The sequence below is a fragment of the Pelmatolapia mariae genome, linkage group LG1, assembly GCF_036321145.2.
Source record: "Pelmatolapia mariae isolate MD_Pm_ZW linkage group LG1, Pm_UMD_F_2, whole genome shotgun sequence".
NCBI lineage: Eukaryota > Metazoa > Chordata > Actinopteri > Cichliformes > Cichlidae > Pelmatolapia > Pelmatolapia mariae.
The window spans coordinates 23,816,121-23,839,396 of NC_086227.1; the positions used below are offsets into that span (position 1 = coordinate 23,816,121).

Below are 23,276 nucleotides of genomic sequence, written 5' to 3' on the forward strand. Positions count from 1 at the left end.
ATCATCTGCACCAAATGCCAATAATTCTGCAGGGCACTGTATATACAGTTCAGTGAAGAAGTGCATTATTTTTATTTAGGCATTTAAAACAACAGCACACATTCTTCATTACGATTGAGAAAAGGTGGTGGATAGAGCTGAGCCTTGCAGAAACCAACATCCCCTGCTTCACTTAACTTACTTCGAGGTGTTACAGAATAAGCCTCAATAAGAGATCGATGTGATGTTTCATTTAGGAAAAAAAATGTCTGATTTATGATTTATCTTATGACTTTGTAATTGAGAGTGAAGCTCACTGTCATCTGAGCTTCACGTGAAGTCTAACCTAACGCTGTGGTTATGTCCCGATCAATCTCACTGTGCAAGCCCATGCTGAGAGGTTTCACAGATAAAAGTGCTATTATTCTGCTGACCTAATACCCTGTCTGTCAACCAATAAACAAAGATTATAATCTGGCAGCTCAGAGTGCACTAAGAACCTTTTGCTTGAGCAACACAATGATTGCGTGTGTTTGTGAGTGTGGGAGAGAATGGGACGGGGAGAGAAGAAAGTGTGCACATTGCACATCTCAGCATCTTTAGTTAGAGTAGAGAGCACAGTGTCCAGAGTTCAGCCTGAACTCGCCAGCACCATGTAAGATTATGTGAGAGCACGGTGGCAGAACGAGGCATCTTGGTCCGCTTTGTGTGACCGCTCTGGCTGTATGTCTGGCTCTGGGTTTTATTTTCCTCTCTGCAGGCTGGTTGGTTCATGTCAGAGATCATGGTTGCTTTGGCCTTTCCAGCTTCATTAAGGGCTCTGTGGTGTCTGAGTCACTGTGGTGCTTTCTCTCTCGTGGAGGCTCAACTTTGCTGCATCGTGTCCACGAGGGGGAGCGCATGTACCCACCTCTGGGAAGCGCAGGGTGATGGGAACCTGAGAATTAAACACACAGCAGCCTATTATAAAGACGAATGCAAAGTCTTTGCAGATAAAAAATACAGATGCGATGTTTTGCATCATATGGAATCCAACATATCTGTCATGTTTGAGCTTAAAAATGCAACAGTCTTCATGTTGATGAGCATTTGCATAGATAGCTTTACACCTGCTCAAAAGATATTAGAAACTCAACACTACAGAAGCAACAGGAACCTTGCAGGATACAGCTGCTGCTTGCTTTTCCTCTCAGCCATGAAATCTTTTAATCCATGCTTGTACAAGCAGGCTGCGCATACCAGCAGTGTATAAGTGGTCCAGTGTTTTGTTCATTATAGACTATTGTGAAAACAATAATTGCACCTGTCACGGTTGTTATACTGTTTCTGTAATCCAATCAATTTGGAGTATTGCTCGTATCAAATATTTTTTTTCACTTTTGAATAAACTAATCAATAAAAAAATTGTATTACTGCTGCAACTCGTCCCCTTTATATCAAGTTAGTTGTTTTTTAGTATTAGCCATACGAAGATGTTTCCATTTCACACCATTTGGTGGCGATGTTGCCCCTACTAGGAAGATAACAAAGCAACATGGGAGACTGTTAAAGTGACAAAAAGCTGAAAACTGGCCATCTTTGATTTCATTTCATATTGATCTGACATGATTGATGGCGTTTCCACTGGGTTTTAATTAGAGGGACAGCAACCTTCTGAGCACTGGAAAGAGTTTTGCTGACAAGCAGCTGCTGATTGTTTGTTGTGTTCAAGTAGATCTATAAATGTTTGTCTAATAAGTCTGGTATATAAATATGTAACTGTGTAATACATGCACAGTAAATCTGATCTGCATTCCTTGTGTGCTTTGCTCAGAAGAAGCTGATGAAGATGAATTCAGGAAAAAGCTGAAAGATACACAGAGAATAATGCAGAACAACGATTCTTAAACACAAAATTTTGCTGCATGTGTGAAGGTACCAAGAAGGCAGCTGCAGCAAAACACTAAAATTGTAGAGTTTGAGAGAATGGTTGGTTTTTTAAAGCCCTTAAAAGTTTTTTGTTTGTTTGTTTTTTAAAAAAACATTTAAAGGTTGAATTGCATTTAGTGAATCTTTTGACAAAACAAACAAACAAACAAACAAAAATCACATATTAGTTTAAATTTGTATCATATTTGCTACAACAGGCATTTTATTTATTTATTTATTTTTACAATTTATTCCTTAAAATTGTATCATGCATCAGGAGGAAAATCACACCGATAATGTAAAAGTCTCAAAAACTCACAAAACCTCGTGTATCAAATATGATACATTTGGCTTTAAAGGGTTAATCCTCTGCTCGCTAATTCCAGCACAGCCCAACAGAGTTTGGGAACTAGGGCAAGAATTTATCAAAGATAATAATCTGTTAAGTCATTTAAAGCACATGGCATGGAGTTCAGCTCACTGGAATCTGACTGTGCAAATTTAAGACCGTGAATCTATGAAAAGGTGTTTACAAAATGGCTTGTAACATAAAAATTATCACCGGATGGCAACAGACAGCAAGCTGCCATTGCACTGTGTGGATTTACAGGTAATACGTTTCACATCTCAACCTGTGACTCGCTGCAAATTTTGTGTCTTTGAGAGCAGAGTGGAAATGCCTCCTTTGACATGATTGATCTGGGTGTGGCATGCATAATTGGGATCGTCTGCACTGCAGCACATGAACATATCCTGGGGCCCTCTTGGTGTGTGGGGGGTGGGGTCTTTTATCACTCACATTATCTACAAAGGATCTGGCAATGACATGATCCCTAACTTCCATTCCACAAAATATTTAACCCACAGCTTTTAATACCATAATATGCAACAAAAATAATACAAATAGACACAATGTTTAATGATTTAATGTGCAGTAAAAGAATGATGGGAGGCCACAGCTATGCCTGTGGTTGTTTTCCAGAGATATGGGTAAACTTTATGCCTCATCAAGCTCAATTGAAAGAACAAAGAGCAAACCTACTGGACATCAGGCTTTTGTTCATTGTCTCTGGCGCTGCTCTAGAACGTGACGCTTGATGAAACAGTAACTGTAGCTATGAAGCTGGTCAGCTGATCGTGTTTGGCAACATTCAAACTGAATGCTTTAAAAAAAAAAACGATAGATTGAAGTGAAAGAAAGCAGCTTTTGAATGTTGAAAAGGTAAACATACAAAGAAGACAGCAGAGAGAAGAAAACAAGCATGCTGCAGACATACAATAGTCATATGAAAGAGGAGTTACACAGAACATGATAAGTGTTTAAATGCCTTTTGAAGGACCAGGCCTTGTTTCCAGCAGGGGGAAGTGAATTATTCAAGAACCTACATTTAGCTTGAACTCGGTCACCCATCTTTTGCTCCTCTCCTCTACTTTGCTTCCTTTAACCGCTTCCTTAGCTCCTACATGCGCTCAGCAGTTTCCCATGGAGGCTTATGCTCAGGCAACATAGCTCAGTGCTACCTGACCCACATTTGCAATGCAAACTTCACCAGAAAAATAATTAAATCTAAGTCTCAATCTGAGGTCACCAATGGCTTTATGGGACAAACTTGGTCCTCGTTTGCTCAGTCTCACAGCCTTTAGCGTGTTTTATTTTGCCATATGTAACTGCATGCTTTCAGCAGGATTGTTAACAATTTATTAAATTATAATTTGCATAAAACTACATGGCTGAATGATGAAGTTTTTAGAGAATCCACAAACAAATACACTGGTCCTCAAACTGGATGATTCCTACTATTGTCCTATTTGATTATGTCATGTTGTTTAAATATATATCTTTGAATCATTTAATAAAGTTATTCCTTATTAGAAGCTGTACTCTATTACCTTACCTGGTTCCACTTTAACATTTTAGCTCATCTTTCGGTATTGAGTTTTCATACAAGCTCACAAGAATAGCAGCTTGGTGCACTGTCCTATCTGCTGAGCTGGACACAACCCAATTTTTTATGACACCTGAAATCATACAATACAAGCCCGAAACTGCATGAAACTGAAGCAGACATGGAGAGAGGCAGACAATGGGATTAGAGATAAAGATAAGCTAGAGCACAGAAGAGAGGAGGACTTTGTGAAAGATTAAAAAAAAATCTTGTTACAAGCAGAGGTTTTTTTTTGAAGAAACACACTGCACAGAATGAAACAGTTTATTTTGAAAAGGTTAAAATCTTCAGACAAGTAGCGCCTACATTCTCAGACAGCTGAGCTATTTTTATTCATGATGATTATACAACTAAAAAGGCACAAGTGAATGAGATGATTAGTTTAAAAATCATTTATTGTGTGCTAACATTTAATCATTGCTGGGATTCCTAAGTGCTTGTATCATTAACAGCAGGATGCTGAGTGGCAGCCATAATAACAGCTGGTTGGATTCTCTAAATACTAAGGTGCTTTACTGCTTCCTTTATTACCTCACCCAGTATAGGACACACTAGACCATCCTTTGTGAAATGAAAGGAGGTATTCCATCCCACAATTCATAGCAACGCACTGGATGGTTCATAAAAATGACCAATAAAACTGACTTGCTGATATGTTTTGAACCTTTAACAAGAGGCTGTTGCACCTGGTAAAACCCATTAAAAGGTGAACTATGAACATCAAACTGCTGTAAAAATATCAGCTTCTTGTTGAGGTACTGACTTATGTAGATTTACATAGATTTACATAAAATCTCTAAATCAAGATTATGAGATAAATTAATTGATCAAAGTATGTTCTATGGCTGTGGTTCCTTTACTAATGTCTGTTATTGGTATTGCTAGCCTTTAGGGTTTCCAATAAGTAAAATTTGACTGGGATAGGCTCCAATTGGATAAATGATGGATGAAGGAAATTTTTCCTTCAGAGACTGAAAGTCTAAACAAGGAAGCAGGGATCTTAAAGGTTAAAATTCCCACTTTTCTAATGAAGTGATACTTTTTTTTACCAAAGGTTCTCATTTATATGACTTATATGAAGCAAGTCTCAGAGGATGCTGGGGCGAATTTAGATTCACATTTTTGTGTACTCTGTCTTCTGGATGTGGTAGTTTTGACATGGTAGACACCTGTTGTTATGGTGTTAAGGAATCTAGCATGAGTGCGGTTAAATTCTCTTTCACATCTTTCCCTGATGTCATACAATCTTCCATCAAGGTCAAGGAAAAGCGATTAGAAAAAGGAAGTCATTTTTAGATGGCATGACACAATCTTAATGAGCAACAGCTGACAAGTTGCTTGGCTGCTCCTTCTCCTGCCTTTGCACTTTCGTCCTACAAGCAGCTGTGGCCTTTTACTATCAAAGGAGAAAGTTAGTTGGATAGTTCTGAAGAGGACAGCTAAAAGGCTCATCAAATGTGATACACATGTAAATTTACCATCATTTAAATTTTACCCCCAAAATTTTAGATGCTGCGAACTTTGTGGAACTATCAGTGACTATAAGGATTATACAGGTTTATCTTATATCCTTCTAGCCACATGGATGTGTTCATTTTATGTATCTACCCATTTGATTTGAGTCCATGAATTTGAACAGTTTTTAAGTCCTTTTAGCTGATTTTAAAGAAGTGCACAACCATTTTATGTGTAAACATTAAAATACAAGTGGGTAACCACATGTGACTATTTTCTCTAATTCTACTCCACTAACTCTCCAGGTCTTAAGATATTAAAGTCAAAAGTGTGTAGACACAATTCTGCCCTGTCATACTTTTTCATTTGTGTTAGAGCACTATAATCAACTGATTTATAAGGACAATGTATCGAGTGGCAACATGAAAACAAAGTGACAATGCAAAAGGGTTGTTTGCATAAACCCACTGGATTATCACCTCAACCTGCAGCTATGCTCAGCTCTTCGAAGCTTCATGGTTTGTTTGAGGTCACTGTTTTGCTGTCCAAGAGGGACCCGCAACTTACTATTGTGCCATTGTCAGCAGCAGTAGCAGGCAGCTATTTGTAAAAATCTGCTACAATCCACTGTACTACACCCGTTCACCATTCAGCAGCAAACAAAAAACAACTGATACCATCCTAGGGCCTAGCTGAGACCTACAACGGTACTAAATGAGAGTGATTATTAGACTTGAACAAAAACTCTGAACAAACAATAAAGATCTGTAACAACTGGGTGTAAAAAATAAGATGATAATAATGTGTTTCCGTATAAAGCCTACAACCTGCTCCATCGTCAGTCAAAACATTAAAGTTAGATTCTGCCATATAACAGCTGTGGCTGGCTGGTGGTTTTCTATTACTGTTTGGACCGGATCCAGATGTCCCCTGGAGTTTTTCCCTATGTGTGGAAGGCTGCTGTTTACCTCAGCTGTCAATGTAGCTGAGAAGTGTCCACCTTTATTTGTTCTGGAAGATGCTGTAAAACCATGTGAAAGAAGTCTGATATGCTCACTTCTGACCAATGACTGAGGTGAATTGTTGAGGATATGTTAAACCAGTGGTTCCCAAACTTTTTTTGCTAGGCCCCCCATTGTTTTACAAGAAAAATGTTTGCCCCCCCGCACAAACACATCCTCCAACCACACACACCCATATTTTGTTTCCAAACTCGATTGCGGTTTATTTCACACCTCAAACATTTAGGAAATAATTAAGCAAATACAAGTAAACTGCAATAAATTGCAGGTAGTAATAAAATAAACTACTAACTCTTTTACGCTTTGTCCACACCTACATGGGTATTTTTGAAAACGCAGCTGTTTCTATGCGTTTGGGCATTTCATCCACATGTAAACAGCGTTTCGAATCACCGAAAACGGAGATTTTTTAAAACTCTTTTTCTGCGTTTACGTGTGGACGAGGAATACAGAGTTCGTCACGCAATGTCAAAGGCATGTGCCTTTTTTTACGTCACGCTGTGCGCCACGTTATTGTTTACATGAGATGAATTGCAGAATGGCAGATAGAGACAAAATACTGTTAATCTGACTATCTTCAGTTTTTAAACGCTTACATATACACAAGCAATTACTGTCCCTCCATTTAGAAAGGCAGAGGTGTCACGGTGTAATTATTTTACGTGTAGTTGTTTTTTTCCTGTGTAATAATATTCAACATTGCTATCAATACATTTTTCAAAAAATGTCTCTTTGTGCAAAATGGATTCAAAAACATAAACACCGTGGGATACTGTTTGTCCGTGATTTGGAGAGCCCAACGCGTGCTCCCGACGCAGGGAAAACCAATTCTACAGGGGAGACCTACCTTGGCACTTGTGCAGGTGAAGCCAAAGGGAAGATATGCTTCACCATATTTTCTAGTCTTTGGCTTGGAAGGAAGTTTGTTTGGAAACATATTTGTGTCATCTCCTGCTTTGCGTTTGTGTGGGAGCCCCGTCAAAAACCTGTTCACTATGCTAGCAGTGCCCAAGTACTCTTTTTTTTTTTTTTCATACCGTGCCCCCCCTGCAATGGCTCTGCACCCCCCTAGGGGGCGGGCCCCACAGTTTGGGAACCTCTGTGCTAAACTAAGCGCTGCTGTTTTTGCTACTGTTATCGACTTAGCCTATGTTAGCTGCTGCTTGCTGGCATTAGTGAAACTGTCTTTGAACTAGATGTAGCATCGTTTGAGTCTGATGCTTAGTAAATAAACTCTCATGAGATGTACTGTAATCAAACTGTTTATCAGAGGGAAAGTGTGATTTTTAAGCCACTTGAAGCTTATGTTACCTAGCTTAATGTTAGCTTATAACCAACTGTTGTTGCTGTTTAGTCAGCTCTTGTCAGCTGTCCCAAGAAGGGAAGGTCACATGTGTAATCTGCTGCCAATTAGTTACTGCGACAACATCAAGAATAAATAAATCCAAAATACATTTATGGACATTTTCGTGTGTTAGAGTCTTGACTACAGTTCAGGAGAAAAGGCTTGAGGTGGGAAGAAAGAGAACAACATTTTATTAAGAAGCTGCAAACCCAATCCTATGTATTTTTAATAGATTAACTATAAGTTTAAGATGGTGCACCAGTTTTTTTGGATGATGCAATTACACAATATTCTATGCATATTTATTATTACAGTATCCTCTTTTTTTCCTATTAAATAGCCTAAAAAAATTACTGACTGTCCCTTTAAGGAAATCTGTGGTATTTTTCCATCTAGCTGAGTTGCTACAGTAACGTGAACCATGAGAATACAGTTATCAGCATACCATTACATACAGCACATACAACAGAGTGGATTTGCTAAAAACAAAGGAAAAAGTCTATTTTTGGACATAAGATGTCCCTGCAGTAACCACTGTATCTCAAATTTAAATAAATGACTACAGAGCTGGAGGCAGCAGTATATAGCACAGATCCCACTGAGGCTATAACTCACACTTATCATGACACACTCATATGTGTCATGATATGGAACAGTAGCAATAAACAGAAAATAAAAATGAAAGAGGTTAATGCTGTTACTGTAGGTGCCTATAGGAGTGTACATGTCATATCATCACCAGCACTGCTGTGTTACAGTGGATTCAAACAGGGTCAGCACTTTATGCTAATATGTGTTCAACCTTCTTTTAGGTACTCTTGGACAAACAAAGAATGAACGCCCCACTGTCCATGGAGCGAAAATAGAATGCTAATGTTTATATCAGACTTTTAAATCTTAAGCTAACATAAACCCATAGTGCATGTCAAGACGTTCAGAGGACAAAGTTGACTTTGCATGTGCAGCACGCTGCTACCAATGGTGTTTTTTTTGTTTGTTTTTTGCACAACAGCTTTTTTGCACCTGCTGCTGTGACAGCGAACTGTCTCACCTCTTTAATACGCACAAACCCCATGTGCTGTATTTGAATAATTTGGCTGATGCGGGGTTGAAGTGATGCAGCTCCAGCCCTCCAAGTCATCTTTTCCTTTCACTTGTCAGAATAAAAGAATTCATATTTGTTTTAATCACTATAATCAATATGAAATTCTTTCCTCTCACTGTTAGGCGACGTAAAAATGGAAATTAACCAAGTTAAACTGCCCCTTTTACTTAACCACTGTGACACTGTGAAATATGTTTTTAATGAGTCTGTGAAGGAGTCACATGATATTTCAAATCGTTACAGCTCAGCAGGCTGTTTTAGGACCCTGCTGAGCCATAATGATTTGAATCTGTCTCTTGCACACACACGGTCGTGTTTCCATTACTTCAGAGGACTTTACATTGACTCACATTCAGTTCCTGGAGACAAAGGCCTGTTTACTGCTTGCATTGACCTAATCTTACTCTACCCTTAAATCAGGTCTTACAGTACTAACACTTAACGATTGATTTTGTTGGGGCTTGTTGATGTCAGATCAACAATGTTACTGCGTAAACAGGCACATGTCCCCACAAAATGAGTAACACAAGTACACATTCTGTCTCTCTTACGCACACCCTTCCACCCCCACAAAATGATTGCTTCTTTACTTTTTACACCCACAGTCACTAATCTGGGAAATGCTTCCCTCGACAATCAAGCTACAGGGAAAAGAGTTGCAAAAAAGTGTTGCGCCTTGCATAAATTAAAATCTGTGCATGGAGTACAAGATATATTAAGGAGATTGCAGAATGAGGATAATCAGTTTTTGTATGTGCTGTTGTCTCAGCAAACCTTGAGGAAATATAACATATGGTGCAAAAGTCTTGAGCCAACCCTCATTTCAGGGGAATTGGGAGTGCAGAAATACAGTCTGAGGCAAAACAGCATTTGTACAAATCCAACACACTTGAAGTCAAGATTTAACATGACTATCTTTACTCTTCAGCACAGTCTGAACACTCCTAGGTAAGGTTTCTTTTAATTTCTCTTTGGAATCAATGTCATGCTGAAATATGAAACTGCTGCCACTCAGATCCTTTACAGATGGTATTGAATATTAGATCAAAATTTGATGGTTCTTTTAACCACTGGTGGAAATGCAGCCCCAAACAATGACAGCACCTCCACCATGTTATACAGATGGCTATAGACACTCACTGTTGGATCTCTCACTTGACTGCTTCAGACATATTGATAACAATTTCATATTTGGATTCCTCACCCCATCAGACCTGGATTTCCAGTCCAGTTCTTGTATAATTTAGCATACCTCATACCTTTCTCCCTGTTTCCCTTCCTAAAAGAATGGCTTTTGGATAGTTACCATTCCACTGAAAGCATTTCTGGAAAGGCTTCATTGAATAGTAGATGGATCAGCTGTAGGGCCATGTTTCTCTCAGTCTTTGCTGGATTTCCCCCCATGTTTCTTAAAGACACAACTTTCAAATAATGTTCATCTGCCTTAAATATTTTCTTTAGGCCTGCCACTTCTTCTTTTGTCCTCCACTTGTCTAATTCCCTAATTCCCTTTGAAAGGACACACCGCACATCGTGTTGAGATATGCCAAAATGGTCAGGTACAACGAATGTTCTGAAAATTAGTGAAAAAGCAACAAAAAAATAAATAAAATAAATAAATAAATTGAGAGAACTTGAGACAGGCTGCACAACTATTGCTCAAGAAAACTTTATAGAATTACAATAAAGTCTGTTTCATCAAAGGCAAAATATAAATAAATGAGGGGTGACTCAAGACTTTTGTACACTCCTGTAATAGTCCTGATTCTCTTTACTTTCATGTTTTAATGATCAGTGTTTATTGCAACATATATATCTAATCTTAGAAATCCTTACCTGCTGGGGACTCATTGTGGTTTTCCTCATCAGAGTCAGCGAAAACTTCAGCTAGCTCCTGGTCAGACATATCGGTAAGTTCAGTGAGATCCAAGAGGTCAAAGTGCACCTCTAAAGAAGAGACACTGCTCAACGGTTCTATGAAGCAGAGAAATAAAAGAGTCCTTTTAGTCTGGAGAGAAGATGGGAGATTAAAATCACTCATTTTTGCTGACAGTGCAGAAAAAAGTGTCTCTTTCAAAGAAGTAGGAGATAAACTGCATATATTTCAACAGCTCAAGTAAGGAGCTCTTGAATCTATTGTACTGATAATCAGATCGATACCTGGCTCTTGCAGTGCTATTGTAAAATCAATTTCTTTTCTGCTCCTGTATCCACTTTAATCTGTACAACTTGTACAGTGCTCTCTATTACAGAAGCATTTCACATACTGTACATTTCCTAAATCTGTGTCTGATTTTGATGCTTCATTCAGTGAATTCCTCTCTCGGCATGACGCCCCTTGTGTTGACTCAGGCGCTTACTGAAGAAATGAAACAAGAGCTCTGTAGAGATGAAAATAGCCAGATCTTCATTTTTTTCTCTTGGGTGTGTTGCACCTGTTCTTTTCTCCACAAGCCTGTGATTCTTCAGCAGGCCATTTCGTCCGCTGCTGCACAGAACAGGGTGGTATTAACATATATGTGGTGTGCATCCAAACGCCAGACTCAGCTTTCCAGTCAAAGTGCCTCCAAAGGTGAGATTTTAATGTAATGTATGCAAAGTCAGATTTATTCAGAGACCTAAATAATCTTTGTATAAAGTGCACCAAGAGAACATCTGCTTGTCTCAGCATTACCCAAGTTAGGAAACAATTAGATGTAATTGAGCAGGACTAATCTAACAGTATAGTGAGAAAGAGGTCTGCGGTGAGGCTGACAGGCGTGTGCTTGCATTTCCTTATCAATCAGTGGGTGCTAGTCTTACATGCAAAGTCCTGACTAAAGCACATCATTGGCTGATTGTGGCGTGACTTTGTAAAGAAACGATGGGCTCCATGACAGGTTGAAAGCTGTTATTATCCCGTGCTGTTTGCGTGCCGTTTTCCAGGCAGTTTAAGGTCTCAGGCTGAAGCAGCTGAAGAAGCAGAGCCCACTCTCCTCCTGCTGCTCCTTGTCTGCTGCTATATTTCATTTAATTCATCATGGTCCTGATAGAGCACATATTGATTTTTAAAAGACTATTTATTATGCCAGGGAAGTAGCTGTGTCATTTTTAAGATATAAGAGAAACACTCAGCAGAAATCCCAAGAGGAATGAAACATAAGGAAGCTGTGACAAAGAGAGAATATAAATATAAGTAACTGAATCTAGTAGCCATTTGAAATATATTAAGGATTCAGCTAGCCAGCTTCCATTATCACTCCATTAACCACCACAGTATATATAATTAAAACAGCCACAGAAAGACTCAGCAGACAGGTCTCAGAACTTCACATCCAAAGCTTGAAGGTTTCTATTTCTGCTGTCTGGGATTGGTTTTAAATAAGCACTAAAACATACAATAACTGTTTTTAAAAAAAACTCATAAAAGTTATTTTTTCATCTCTTTAGGTTGATTCTTGAGCATGTTTCTGAATATATATTATGTTTTCTGCAGGCAGAAAGGTGCTTGCTACAGTTATCAGTATTTTTAACTGCATTTTGGGAGGTAAAAAACTAGAGGCAGTGAAACATGAAGAAAACTGTGGGGGAGGAGATGAAGAAAGATGAGGGAGAGGCAGGGCGATGGGAGAAGAGGGAGCGTTAGGTAAGGAGCTAAATCTAAAATAATAAAACAGGTATGGAGAAGAAAGAGACAAGAGGGGGAAATGAGGCAGTATGTGAAACAACACAATACCTCCTTGTAATTTCTGTCATTACTTTTCAGCTGATAAGGGTTATTCCCTTTCTATTGCGCTTGCTTTTAACCGCCTCTCCCCCATCTCTTCTTTTTCCCTTTTCCACACCCTTTCTCCTTGAATAATTGATCAGTCGGTTTTCAGTCCCAGACAGACACGCTGAAACAACTGCCTCCAGTTCAAAAGCCAATCAGTGGCACTCTGAGAAGTCAGTGGGGAGAGGGGGAGGACAAAAAGCAAAGACTCCTGTGCATACAGCAGATGTAAGAGACGACCATTTCTTGGCCGGTGGCCCGCACATTCACATTCATTCATTTTTCCTCCTTCTTCACTAATACTATATTTTTTCATCACATGCTTGCAGTCCATGTGTGCAAAACAAAAGTCCCCTGATTTCAATAGAAACTCTCATTTAAAATTCTCATTTACTTCAAGACAACATGACTATTTAGTATTCTCATTTTTCCTTTTTCTTTCCTCTCTTTACAAGTATAAATGTAGAGATAGGTTCAAATGGAAGAGCAAAAATAGGGAGAATGGATAAGAGGGAGGGTTTCACATTTGGGAGAAGGGATCAGAGAGTGGAATGGATGCGCCTTGCATCTTGGATCTGTATAATCCCCTTTCTTTCCTAGCCTTCAGGGCTCTGAGGTCATCAGTTCAGCCTGAGCAGATTGTAATAATGACTGAGACTAATGGAGTGAATAAGACTGACACCAGGCTAAGCTATTGAGATGTATATATTAAACAGAGAGTGTCAAAAATTTCTATCATGTATATAATGCATTCTTTTTAACGGATCTGAATGTTATTGATAAACATGGCCTAATGTTGTTTACTTATTTTCTGTTAGATTGCTTGTTAATTAATAAATAAGGTGTAATTGCTACACACATAGCAAGAAGAGTGCTTCACTAGGGGATGAAATCCAAATTAAAACACGCTGGAAACACAGGAAAAAGAGCTAAAATACCTCATCAAAAATATTCAAACGCCGGCCTCTGCAATAGCCCACACAACCAGAGTAAACCAACATTTGCTTACATTCATCTAAATATCTTTTCCTTACAGGATGTTTTAATTTGAAGGACACAAGCTGAATTAAAATCCTAATTTAAATTCCTTTGATCTTGCCCACTTTCTCCTATTAAAGAAACTGATAGTATGGGCGGTTGCCATAAATGTTTTATTTCTTTCCATCCATGCAATCAGAGTGCAATTGGTTTACAGTGCAGCTTTCTTTGGCCTTCTATTTATTTGTGGATGCATCCGTACTGCAGGTCTTTTTTTTCTTACCGCCTTAGTTCCTGCAAACCAAATGATCTTTTCTGGGATATTAAGATGTTTGATTTTTTGAGGCTGAGCCTAAAAATAAGCCTTGCAGATGACTCAGGAGCAAACTGCAGCTCTAGGAGATTATTTGTTTCTGTGCCATTTTTGGATGACGTTGTGTTCTTTAGCACTTTAGCGTTAATGAATGAGTCTCACTGATTAGAAGGGTAATCTTGTTCAAATCAGACTCTAAATGTTTTGGAAATATTTCAAACCACCAGTTTTGGTTTCACTTTCTCTCCATAGACTCTCTTGCCATATACTATTAAGCTGAGCTGCCAGGTAGCACGATTATGTCGTGGGTTACGTTAAATCAGAGAGACACCGAAATTGGCCTGTGGATGAGGTGTCTCTCTGAAAAAGAGTTCAGTTTGTGAAGCAGAAAAAGGCTGCCTTGTCATCCATGTAGCTCCTGTATTCGTCTCTGTGCTTTTGTGCCTTGGGAGTCTGGCACTTACAGGGAAGCCTCTGTATGAGACTGATGCACAATGGGTCTGTTCAGTCGAGGCTATGGTGCTTTGAGAATGTTGGACCAGAATACGTAAAACAGGCAGTAGTAAATCCAAAGGGATCCATATACCTGGACTTGACTAAAGAATGCTTGTATAATCCATAATTACATGTGTGAAGTATGTATTAGAGCTCCACAGATATGTTAGTATGGGATTGTTATTGTGTTAGGATATCAATCTGTGACTGGCACTGATAAAATACATTTTCACAGAAGAATATCCTCTTCCATCATTACTTATTTTCTTCATTAGAGACTATTGATCGGGTATCTTGCTCAAGGCTTTTCCCATTTATAATTAGCCTGTAACACCTCTTTACTGCCAATGAATATTCATCACTATTTCATATTGCTAAAATAACCCACTCTTTATACTATCACTTGTACTCACGTCTCTTCTCGTTGATGTGCAGCAGGCTAGCAGTGTGCCCTGACAAGCTGCCCTCCTCCTCTGCTAATGGGTGCTGAAACAGCTCCTTGGACAGGTCACCTGAGCTGGAGGGCTTCAGCAGCTTCTGGATGTCTTTATTGGGCTCTGTCATCCGATGAAAACCCAGAAAAGGAGATTGAGCATAAAAGAGAGAATTAAAAGGAAAGCTAACGATTTTTAAGCCTCAGGTAAATATTAGGTATGCTTTATTGTTGCTAATCAAATGCAATTTAAGGCAACACAATAATGCAGAGAAGATGTTGAGTAATGAAATGAAACAAAGTACTCAGAAATTTTCCAGAACTGAAAGAACTTAGTATTTGCTCCCATGTTTGCCATGTTTAGTGATAATCCTCCTTGTATAACCACTATTATGTGTTTTCCAAATCAGACACCAGCTGGCCATTAATCCCAAGCTACCTGCGTCACCTTATAACGCTCAAGCATCTCAGCTGCTTGTCTTTTTGTTATATAATGCAAAAAGTTCTTCACAACATCTATGCAGCCTACGCATCAGTGTCAGTTTAGTGTTTAATGGTACATGTCTGTCATATACAGTTAGATGCATAAATTTGTGTATACCACCACATATACACCACTCTGTGTACCACCACAGTGTTATTTAAACCAAACAGTCACAATTTGATTAAAGTCAGTTTTTCAGTTTTAATTCAAGGAGTTTAACAAAAATAATTAATTGCTTAGGAAATCAGTGACTTTTATGCACAATCTTCCAACTGTTTGAAAGTAATTGGACAACTGAGTGAACTGAACAAGCAGTTTAATGACATCTGTTCCTTTATTATTTCATGACAAATTAAGCTGATAGACTATATCGGACTGATTCCAATTGTTTTACTCACACTTGTTAGGGTTGTTTATTGTTTTTGGGTTGGCGGATTGGCCAAATCAACAATCTGCTACGTTGTAAAAAGGAAGGAATGAACAGGTCAGTTCATCAACACCAAAAGGCCTGAACGATCACAGAAGTGAAAGAGCACTAAATTGCACATTGATCGAATTATCTCCACCTTCACACCTTCACAACATTTAAGCAAGCTGAGAAAACGTCTATAACAAGTCCTGGAAAAAATTTGTTGAAATGATTAACTTATATCGGAATGATGAAGAATATCGAGAAGGAAAGAAACAGCTCGTGAGCTGAAGTATAACACATTATCTGCCAAGTATGGTGGAGGCAGTATTTATAGGCAGTATGGCATTTGCATCTATGGCTGAAGGCAGATAATCCACAAACAAGGAACAGCTGAAGATGGCTACAGTAAAAGCCCAACACAGCATTTCAAGAAAAGAAAAACAGCATTTGGTGATGTCCATGGGCTACAGACTTCATGTAGTCGTTGATTGCAAAAAATATTTATCCAGCTATTAAAATGAATATTCTTATATTTAACATTTCTCCAATGTTGCCATACTGTAGTTCAATATCCGAAAATGTGGAACTACGTATGTATAAGAATGGCTATAATTCCTAAGCAGTTAATGCAATACTTTTGTTAAACCTCTTGAATTAAAGCATGTGTGGTTCCTTTCAGTGAGATTGGTGTTGGCTTTTTACAGATCCCTAATTCATCGTTTCTGCTTCACAATATAGTCACTCTAGTATTTCAAAAGATACTGCATTCTAACAGCCCGGTCATGTTCCCAAAAACATCTCAAACATCTATTGAAAACAGTTCACAGAGGCCATTAACAAAATCTGAAAATAGTAGAGACTTAAAATAGCATTCTTCCACAGATTTTTAAGCATGCATAAAATCTAAATTGGTTAAACTTGATCAAGGTTAAATTTTCACCTGTTTGACAGAGCTGAAAGCACAATGCAGTATGTGAGGAGACTAAATGAGGTCAGCTGCACATTTAGTGAGAGGAATAGAGAGCGTAACCAGTATTCCAGACACTGGTGGGAGTTTAAAATTATACAATAGTTTTATCAGATAAGTAAACTTTCTGATCACTACTAGTGTCATCTGGGTAAGCTCTTCCTTCAGAATGGTGCGCTACAGCATGTGCATATATTATTCTAAGTTGTAACCCAAAAAATGCTTTGTGAAGTCACAGTGACCTTGAACACCTAAAAATCGAAATTCCTCTTTGAGTTCAAAATCAACTTCCCCGACATAATGCGTCGTGAGATTGCGACAGCTGATGTTGCCAAGGAGACATTAACCATACATTTGAAAGTAAGGGAAAAAAAGCTGAAAAGAAGAGTCATTTGTTTATGGCGCAACATGTAGCAATAACTTTGGCTGTATTTGATGATAACATGCAGAACAGATGCAACTGTGGGAGTATAGCAGCTTCCTGGTGGGCCTCACCAGATGGTCTGTACCATTTCTGCTTGCAGTATGTTCAGACTTTGGAATTTCTTATTTCAGATGAAAAAATATGTTACAGCCAAGGTGAAAGCAGAACGTGATGGATTTTCATTGCAACCTAAGAAACAAAGTGTTTATCGCCAGCTATTGATTAATTTCCCCAGTGAGGAACCACACAAACTGAAACACTACACATTTACCTCTGTTGTTATAATGAAATGTTTGCTCAATATTTTGACTATAAACAGCTCTGGTTTCTATTTCCTTCAACGAACATTTGTTTCCATCCATCCATCCATCCATAAGGAAATGTTGCCTTTTAGATAGAAGATACATGTAAGACACTAACAAATACATGTGTGTGTATGCATAGGCTTGCATTTAGCATTGTAGTTGAAAATGACTGTCTCCAAGGTGCAATATTAATCAGTAACAGCTGAAAAGGTCTTTAATTAAAGTCACAGTATTCTTTGCATATACAGTTAGGCACTTTGCACAGATGGTCTGATCTAGCCACCAACTGCTACAATGTCTGTGAAGAAGCCCGAGTAAATAATGACAATGTAAGTCAGTGTTGTTAAAAGACAGCCAGTCATACATGTGCCCTTTTTCAGGATGCCACTGACCCTGTCTTGAGCTGTCAGCCATGACTCTCTATGAATCAGCTAACCCGAGACATGCAGACAGATGGAGGGAGATGTAGAAACAGAGCGAGGGAGGTTGGTGGGATGGTGTACTGTACGACTGCCAAAAGTTGAATCAAATTCACAGCCTCGGTGTAATAAATCAGTTGCTGTTTGACTGTGTTGCACTGGCAGGAAAAATTAACATGGTCTATGACCTTGCCAGGTCATTGTGCTTGCTAATTTCTCTCTGTCTTACATCCTATATATGCTCTACTCATATTTTACGCTACACCCGCAGTGGAAGATTTATATAAACATTACTCCCACAGGGAAGTGAGTATACAGAGGATGATGAATATTTGGCTGAATTGAGAACACAGTTAACATGGTTTACAGTGTTTTTAATGCAGTTTCTTTTAACATTATTTCTAATCCTTATAGATAAGACAAATAAGCTGTTACTTTTCTTAATTCAGAATATCCCTTCATTCCCAGCAGTTGCTGTGTTTGCCACATGATGCCATCAAAAGGTCATGCTTTGTGGCCCAGTTCTGTGATACATCACAGTAATGATGTTCACTCTAATTCAATCACATCTTAATGGACAAATATGATCATTATTTGTAGTGGGCAGATAGCTCTGGCAGATAGCATGAACATGCACTGCTGAGATAAAAACAGTGGTACAGGGATCAAGGCCATTGCAGGAAATGGCATTTCCCATTTAAAAGGTAATTTCATTCAGTACTGCTGAAAATGCTCTTATAGTGACATACTTTTACTTTATTAAACACCACAGTGGATAATAAATCAAACAATCAAGAAGTGATTGAAGTGTAAATTTTAAGCTTCAATTCAGAGTCTCAAAAGCAATAAACTGACTGAAAAAAAAGTTTCATGGACAAGCGAGGCCTGTTCCTTTGCAATTCCATGACAAACAGATAAAATATAGGGAGGAGAAACCCCTTACAATGTCTAGTCAAGCCAAGGACGCTCTTGAGGAGGCAGGTGTATCATTGTCAAAGTCTACAATCAAGCGACGCCTTTATGAAAGCAAACACAGGGTTTATAACAAAGTTCAAACCACTGGTTACACTTAAGAACAGAGAGGTCAGATTCAGTTGTGTCAAAAATCAACAGATGAAACCAAGACTCACTTGAACCAGTATAATGTAAAAGCATGGAGAAGGAGAGAAACACCTCATGAACAGAAGCATACCACATCATCTGTCAAACATGGTGGATGTAGAGTTATGGGAACGGGCCACTGGTGTTTACTGCTGATAGAAGTAGCACAAAGTACCAGGATGAATTGTAAGGTGTACAGGGCTATACTTTCTGCTTAGATTTAAAAAAATATGCTCCAACACTGACAGACAGTGTTTCACAGTGTAAATGGATAACAACCAAAAACATGCTACAAAAGCAACCCAGGAGTTTTTCAAGGCAAAGAAATATGATATTCTTCAATTCAGAATATCCTGAGATATTCACGCAACAGAGCATGTCTTTCAGTCCCTGAAAGCGCAGACCCTCAAATAAGCAGCAGCTGCCAGTGGTAACAGTAAGGGTCTGGCAACATTGGTTCTAGACTTCAGGGAGTCAATTACTGCAAAGGATTTTCTTTCACTTATTAAAAACAATCCTTACATTTTATGTTAGTTTGTCCAATTACTTTTGAGCTTATTAAAATTGGGGACTATGGCCCTCCAGTAGAAAAACCAAAACAAAAAAAAAACAATCCTCAATGGAATACCTTAATAAAATCCGTTCATTTCAAGCTGAAAGTCTCATCATGTTTGTTTGATTTAAAATCCATTGTGGTTGTGTACAGAGACAAAATTAACAAAATTATGTCACGTCCAAATATTTATATACCTGACTGTATATTATCAAATTACCATTTTTATATTTTAAAAGAATATTTTAACAAAGTTGCCTCAAAGAATCATCAGAAATTATTATATGTATGATGAAACAAGGACTTTATAAAGTTAATTCATTAAGGACATACATAATGTATGCAAATAGGGCCCATGGACTTTCACAAAATCAGACTCTAAGGAGAAACCAACTTCTAAAACCTTTAATTACTTGTGGGACATACTAAAACCGAGCAATATACACTGACAGCTGCAGACACATTATCGTATATTATGTGCAAAAATATTACGGCTCTAAATAGTAAAGCTTTCCTCGATTTCTCCAGGGTTCCACTATAAAAGCGATACTGAAATTTATAGAGCAACACTGCCTGTCGCTCTTCATACATTATGAGAAGTATTCTGTAGTTTTACATTTAGTAAAGTTAATTAGTCCCACGAGGAGACTTGATTTAGGACTTCATCCCATCACCCCTGTGAACGTACTGGCACTGAAGCACAACTCAGTGGGTCCACGCAGCGCAGGCTTCTCTGGATGGCCTTTACACAAAGGCCATATGCCTCTACTATTGTTCTGTAATTTTCAATCAGAGCAGCTTCAGGATGGTTGACCTACAGTGAGCATTAACCTGTACTATTAAACAATAGATTAAACACGAAGCAATGAACCCCCTACTGCTGGATGCCGGGGTGATGAGAATGAACAGAAGGGTCACTCCTGTATATAAACCTCACGCAATATTTCAGTGATTAACTCTTTACAGCAGAAGAGTTACTCACTCGTGAGATACAAGCATTAATCAGAGAGATCGGGCTCCGGGCATGTAGCAAGTCCCCAACTGCACACATCATGAATGTACGAGGAAACACGACAGGCAGGTTTTCCACAGTACAAGTCAATCAAAACAGGAAAAGAAGACACTCGGCCGTGATCAACCCGCTATAGCACTGAAAAGAGCAAAAATAGAAAATGGCTCTTACCTGGGCTCCCCGCCCCTCCCTGTGCCTCCATGCAGCTCAGCGGAGAGTGTCCTGCGGTTCACCACACCAGCATCAGAGAGTGGAGGAGACAAATGGGAAGAAAGGGAGAGGCAAGGAGAGAGAGAGAGAGAGAGAGAGAGAGAGAGAGAGAGAGAGAGAGAGTCTCTGTTTGGGTATATAATAGAGTATGGGGTGGGTGGACACAGCAGACCTAAGCTTCCACCTGCCTGTCCCTCCTTCCTTTTTGTCCGCTGTTGTTCTAGATTTCCCAAACAGGTGATATCGCCTTTTCCTCTGGCACAGTCCACGTGCCCCGATCTGCCATCAGCGCTGTCTGAGCGCTGCACCGCTTCACAGAGCGAGTCCAACACAGGGAGGGTGGTCTGGGAACAGCGACATCGCAGTGAATTTCTAAGCCACTTGCTTTAGTAAATGCAGCATTGTGAGGCTTGGCTGGGTATGTACAGAATAGACAGAGAGAGAGAAAGGGAGAGAGAGAGGGAGGGCTGAGTTGGCAGTGGGCCCAGACTGAGAGGGAGAGAAAGAGAGAGGGGGTATCAGGGAGGGTTATGGACCGGTGTAGTGGGGGGCACGGTGCGAGTGTGAATGAGTGTGCAGAAGTGTGCAAATGCATTGATGTGACACAACAATTTGTGGATTGTAGGCACTTTGTTGAGCCAGATAATGTGCAGGTCAGAGTTAAAGCAGAATACATTTTGTGTGTGATACTTGACAGAAGTATGAATCCCATGCCTTCAAAAATAGTGTTTCTTTCTCTTGAGGCAAATAACCTGGTGGATGTCGCTCTCTAGTGGCAGGATATGATGTATTCAGGTGATCTGTTAGGTTTACCGTCCAGGTTTACATCACACAAAACCAGACTTTGAAATCAACAACAGAGGGGAAACACAGCACACCTTCTCTTTAGAGGCTAGACTCTGGCATATTATTACTGTATTGAGGACACTTCAAACTTAACAACCACAGCAAACACGTTCAGACTGACTTTGCCCAATTAATAACACCTCCAACCACTCAAAATCATCCAGATAACACAACCCTGTGTTTCCTGTTATTCCCATGTACTGCATCACATTGAGGGACCTAATTATGTTAATGTGCATTTAATAGGAACAATTCATATTTGTTAATATGTGCCTCTTATGAGTCTTGATAAGCACTGAATCCATTCCATAAGCACACTTGAACACTTAAAGAGAAGAAACTATCATATGAACTTTATAATGAGTCAGTTCTCTAAAGTCAGAATGTGAGCACTGGTATTTAAACACGTAACACAATAATTTGATCCTGAAATATTTGAAGTTAGAACTTTAATAGAATCAATAAAACTATTTTAAAATGTTTTTCTCACTGTTCTTAGATCATGGGTCACATTTCACATGATTAGCACTTTTACAATTCTTTCTTCTGCTCATAAAGACATTATTATAACAGGCTTTTAGAAATGTCTGCAAACTGATTTACCTAATGTTGCTTTAATGGAAGGTCCACAACTTAATTAACCTGAATGCACAAAGAGGTTAATATTGTCAGTACTGTGTCTCCTTTACTAATAGTTCATAACTTGTAGTTTTAAAAATTTCAAAAGCTTACCACTGATTATTTCTGATTCTGATTATTAAGTTTACAAGGTATGAGGGCAGATTTTTTTCTCAGACTCGCAAATAGTACATAATTACACTGTAAATTTAGGGCCTTTATAACCTTAACTAAAGCATTATCAAAATAAGATTTAATAAAATAATTTATCCACAGATCACATATCATGTAAGACTGGGCAATAGTGCATTTCCAAATAATAAGAGATATTTTTTAGTTGTTGTTTGCATTTCTCACTTTTGTTTCTCCACACAGTGATTACATACTAAACAATGTACATGTAAATGATTAAAATTCCCTTTATTTACAGTTTTTAGTCAGTCAAATGCAAATATGACAGACCCCACTGGATAACAGAGGCATATGCAAATATTTAATGGTGATAAAGAAGACTAAAATGGTGCAGCGAATATGCTCCTGACTTATTTCATCAGTCCCACTATATTATTATATTATATTATGACATGTAAATAATGACTACTAAAAAAGGTGTCACCTATATATATCTATATATCTATATATATATCTATATATATATAGATATATATATATAAAAGGTGTCACACATATGGTTAAGCATGTAAACTATAGATTTCTGTTTTGTGTGCATTTCACATCAGGGTTGAAAACCTTATGGCATCCAAAGACCTGCAGGTGGTGCTCCAGTTTAAATAAGGTACAGTAACATTTGATAACTATGAAAGAAGACAGAGCTGTTTGTTTGCATTTACAATGCCTTAATAAGTGGAAACATATTAATAAAGTAAAACCTGACATAGATAATATAAGAGGGTTTTAAACAGAGACTCTGTGATGCTGTAGAGTCTGGGTTACGTTAATATAATTTCCTTTCTCCTTTAGTTTAATTTCTCCCCCCCCCAAAAAACCACACAAAAAACCAAACAAAACACATGAGTGAGTTTTGTTAAGGACTAAGTGACTTTAGTGACTAATCTGATGAATCTGATGAACCAATACTTCGAGGTGGAAAAATTCAATATGAATGTAGTTGTATTTAGCATTTTGGGGGGTAATTGATTGAATTACCGCATTATTAAGAATATAGAACAAAAAC

At 38.5% G+C, this 23,276-nt stretch overlaps 1 protein-coding gene across 1 annotated transcript; it reads right to left on the minus strand.

The window, feature by feature from the left end:
- Nucleotides 1-53: 53 nt before the first annotated feature.
- Nucleotides 54-21,013, minus strand: dbndd1 (dysbindin domain containing 1). The gene is made up of 4 exons (XM_063476755.1): nucleotides 20,579-21,013; nucleotides 14,711-14,854; nucleotides 10,597-10,734; nucleotides 54-916 (listed from the first exon to the last, which is right to left on the minus strand). Exons 1-4 carry the CDS (start codon nucleotides 20,607-20,609, stop codon nucleotides 762-764), a joined length of 468 nt encoding a protein of 155 aa, XP_063332825.1. The 5' UTR covers nucleotides 20,610-21,013; the 3' UTR covers nucleotides 54-761.
- Nucleotides 21,014-23,276: the final 2,263 nt, after the last annotated feature.

Bases quoted from the DNA above. Each gene is read 5' to 3' on its own strand.
- dbndd1 (XM_063476755.1), bottom strand. From the start codon at position 20,609: ATGGAGGCACAGGGAGGGGCGGGGAGCCCAG. The intron at 10,735-14,710 runs GTGAGTACAAGT...TCTGCTTCATAG, and splicing joins GCACATCAACGAGAAGAGAC to AACCGTTGAGCAGTGTCTCT. The intron at 917-10,596 runs GTAAGGATTTCT...TTTAATTCTCAG, and splicing joins CCACAATGAGTCCCCAGCAG to GTTCCCATCACCCTGCGCTT.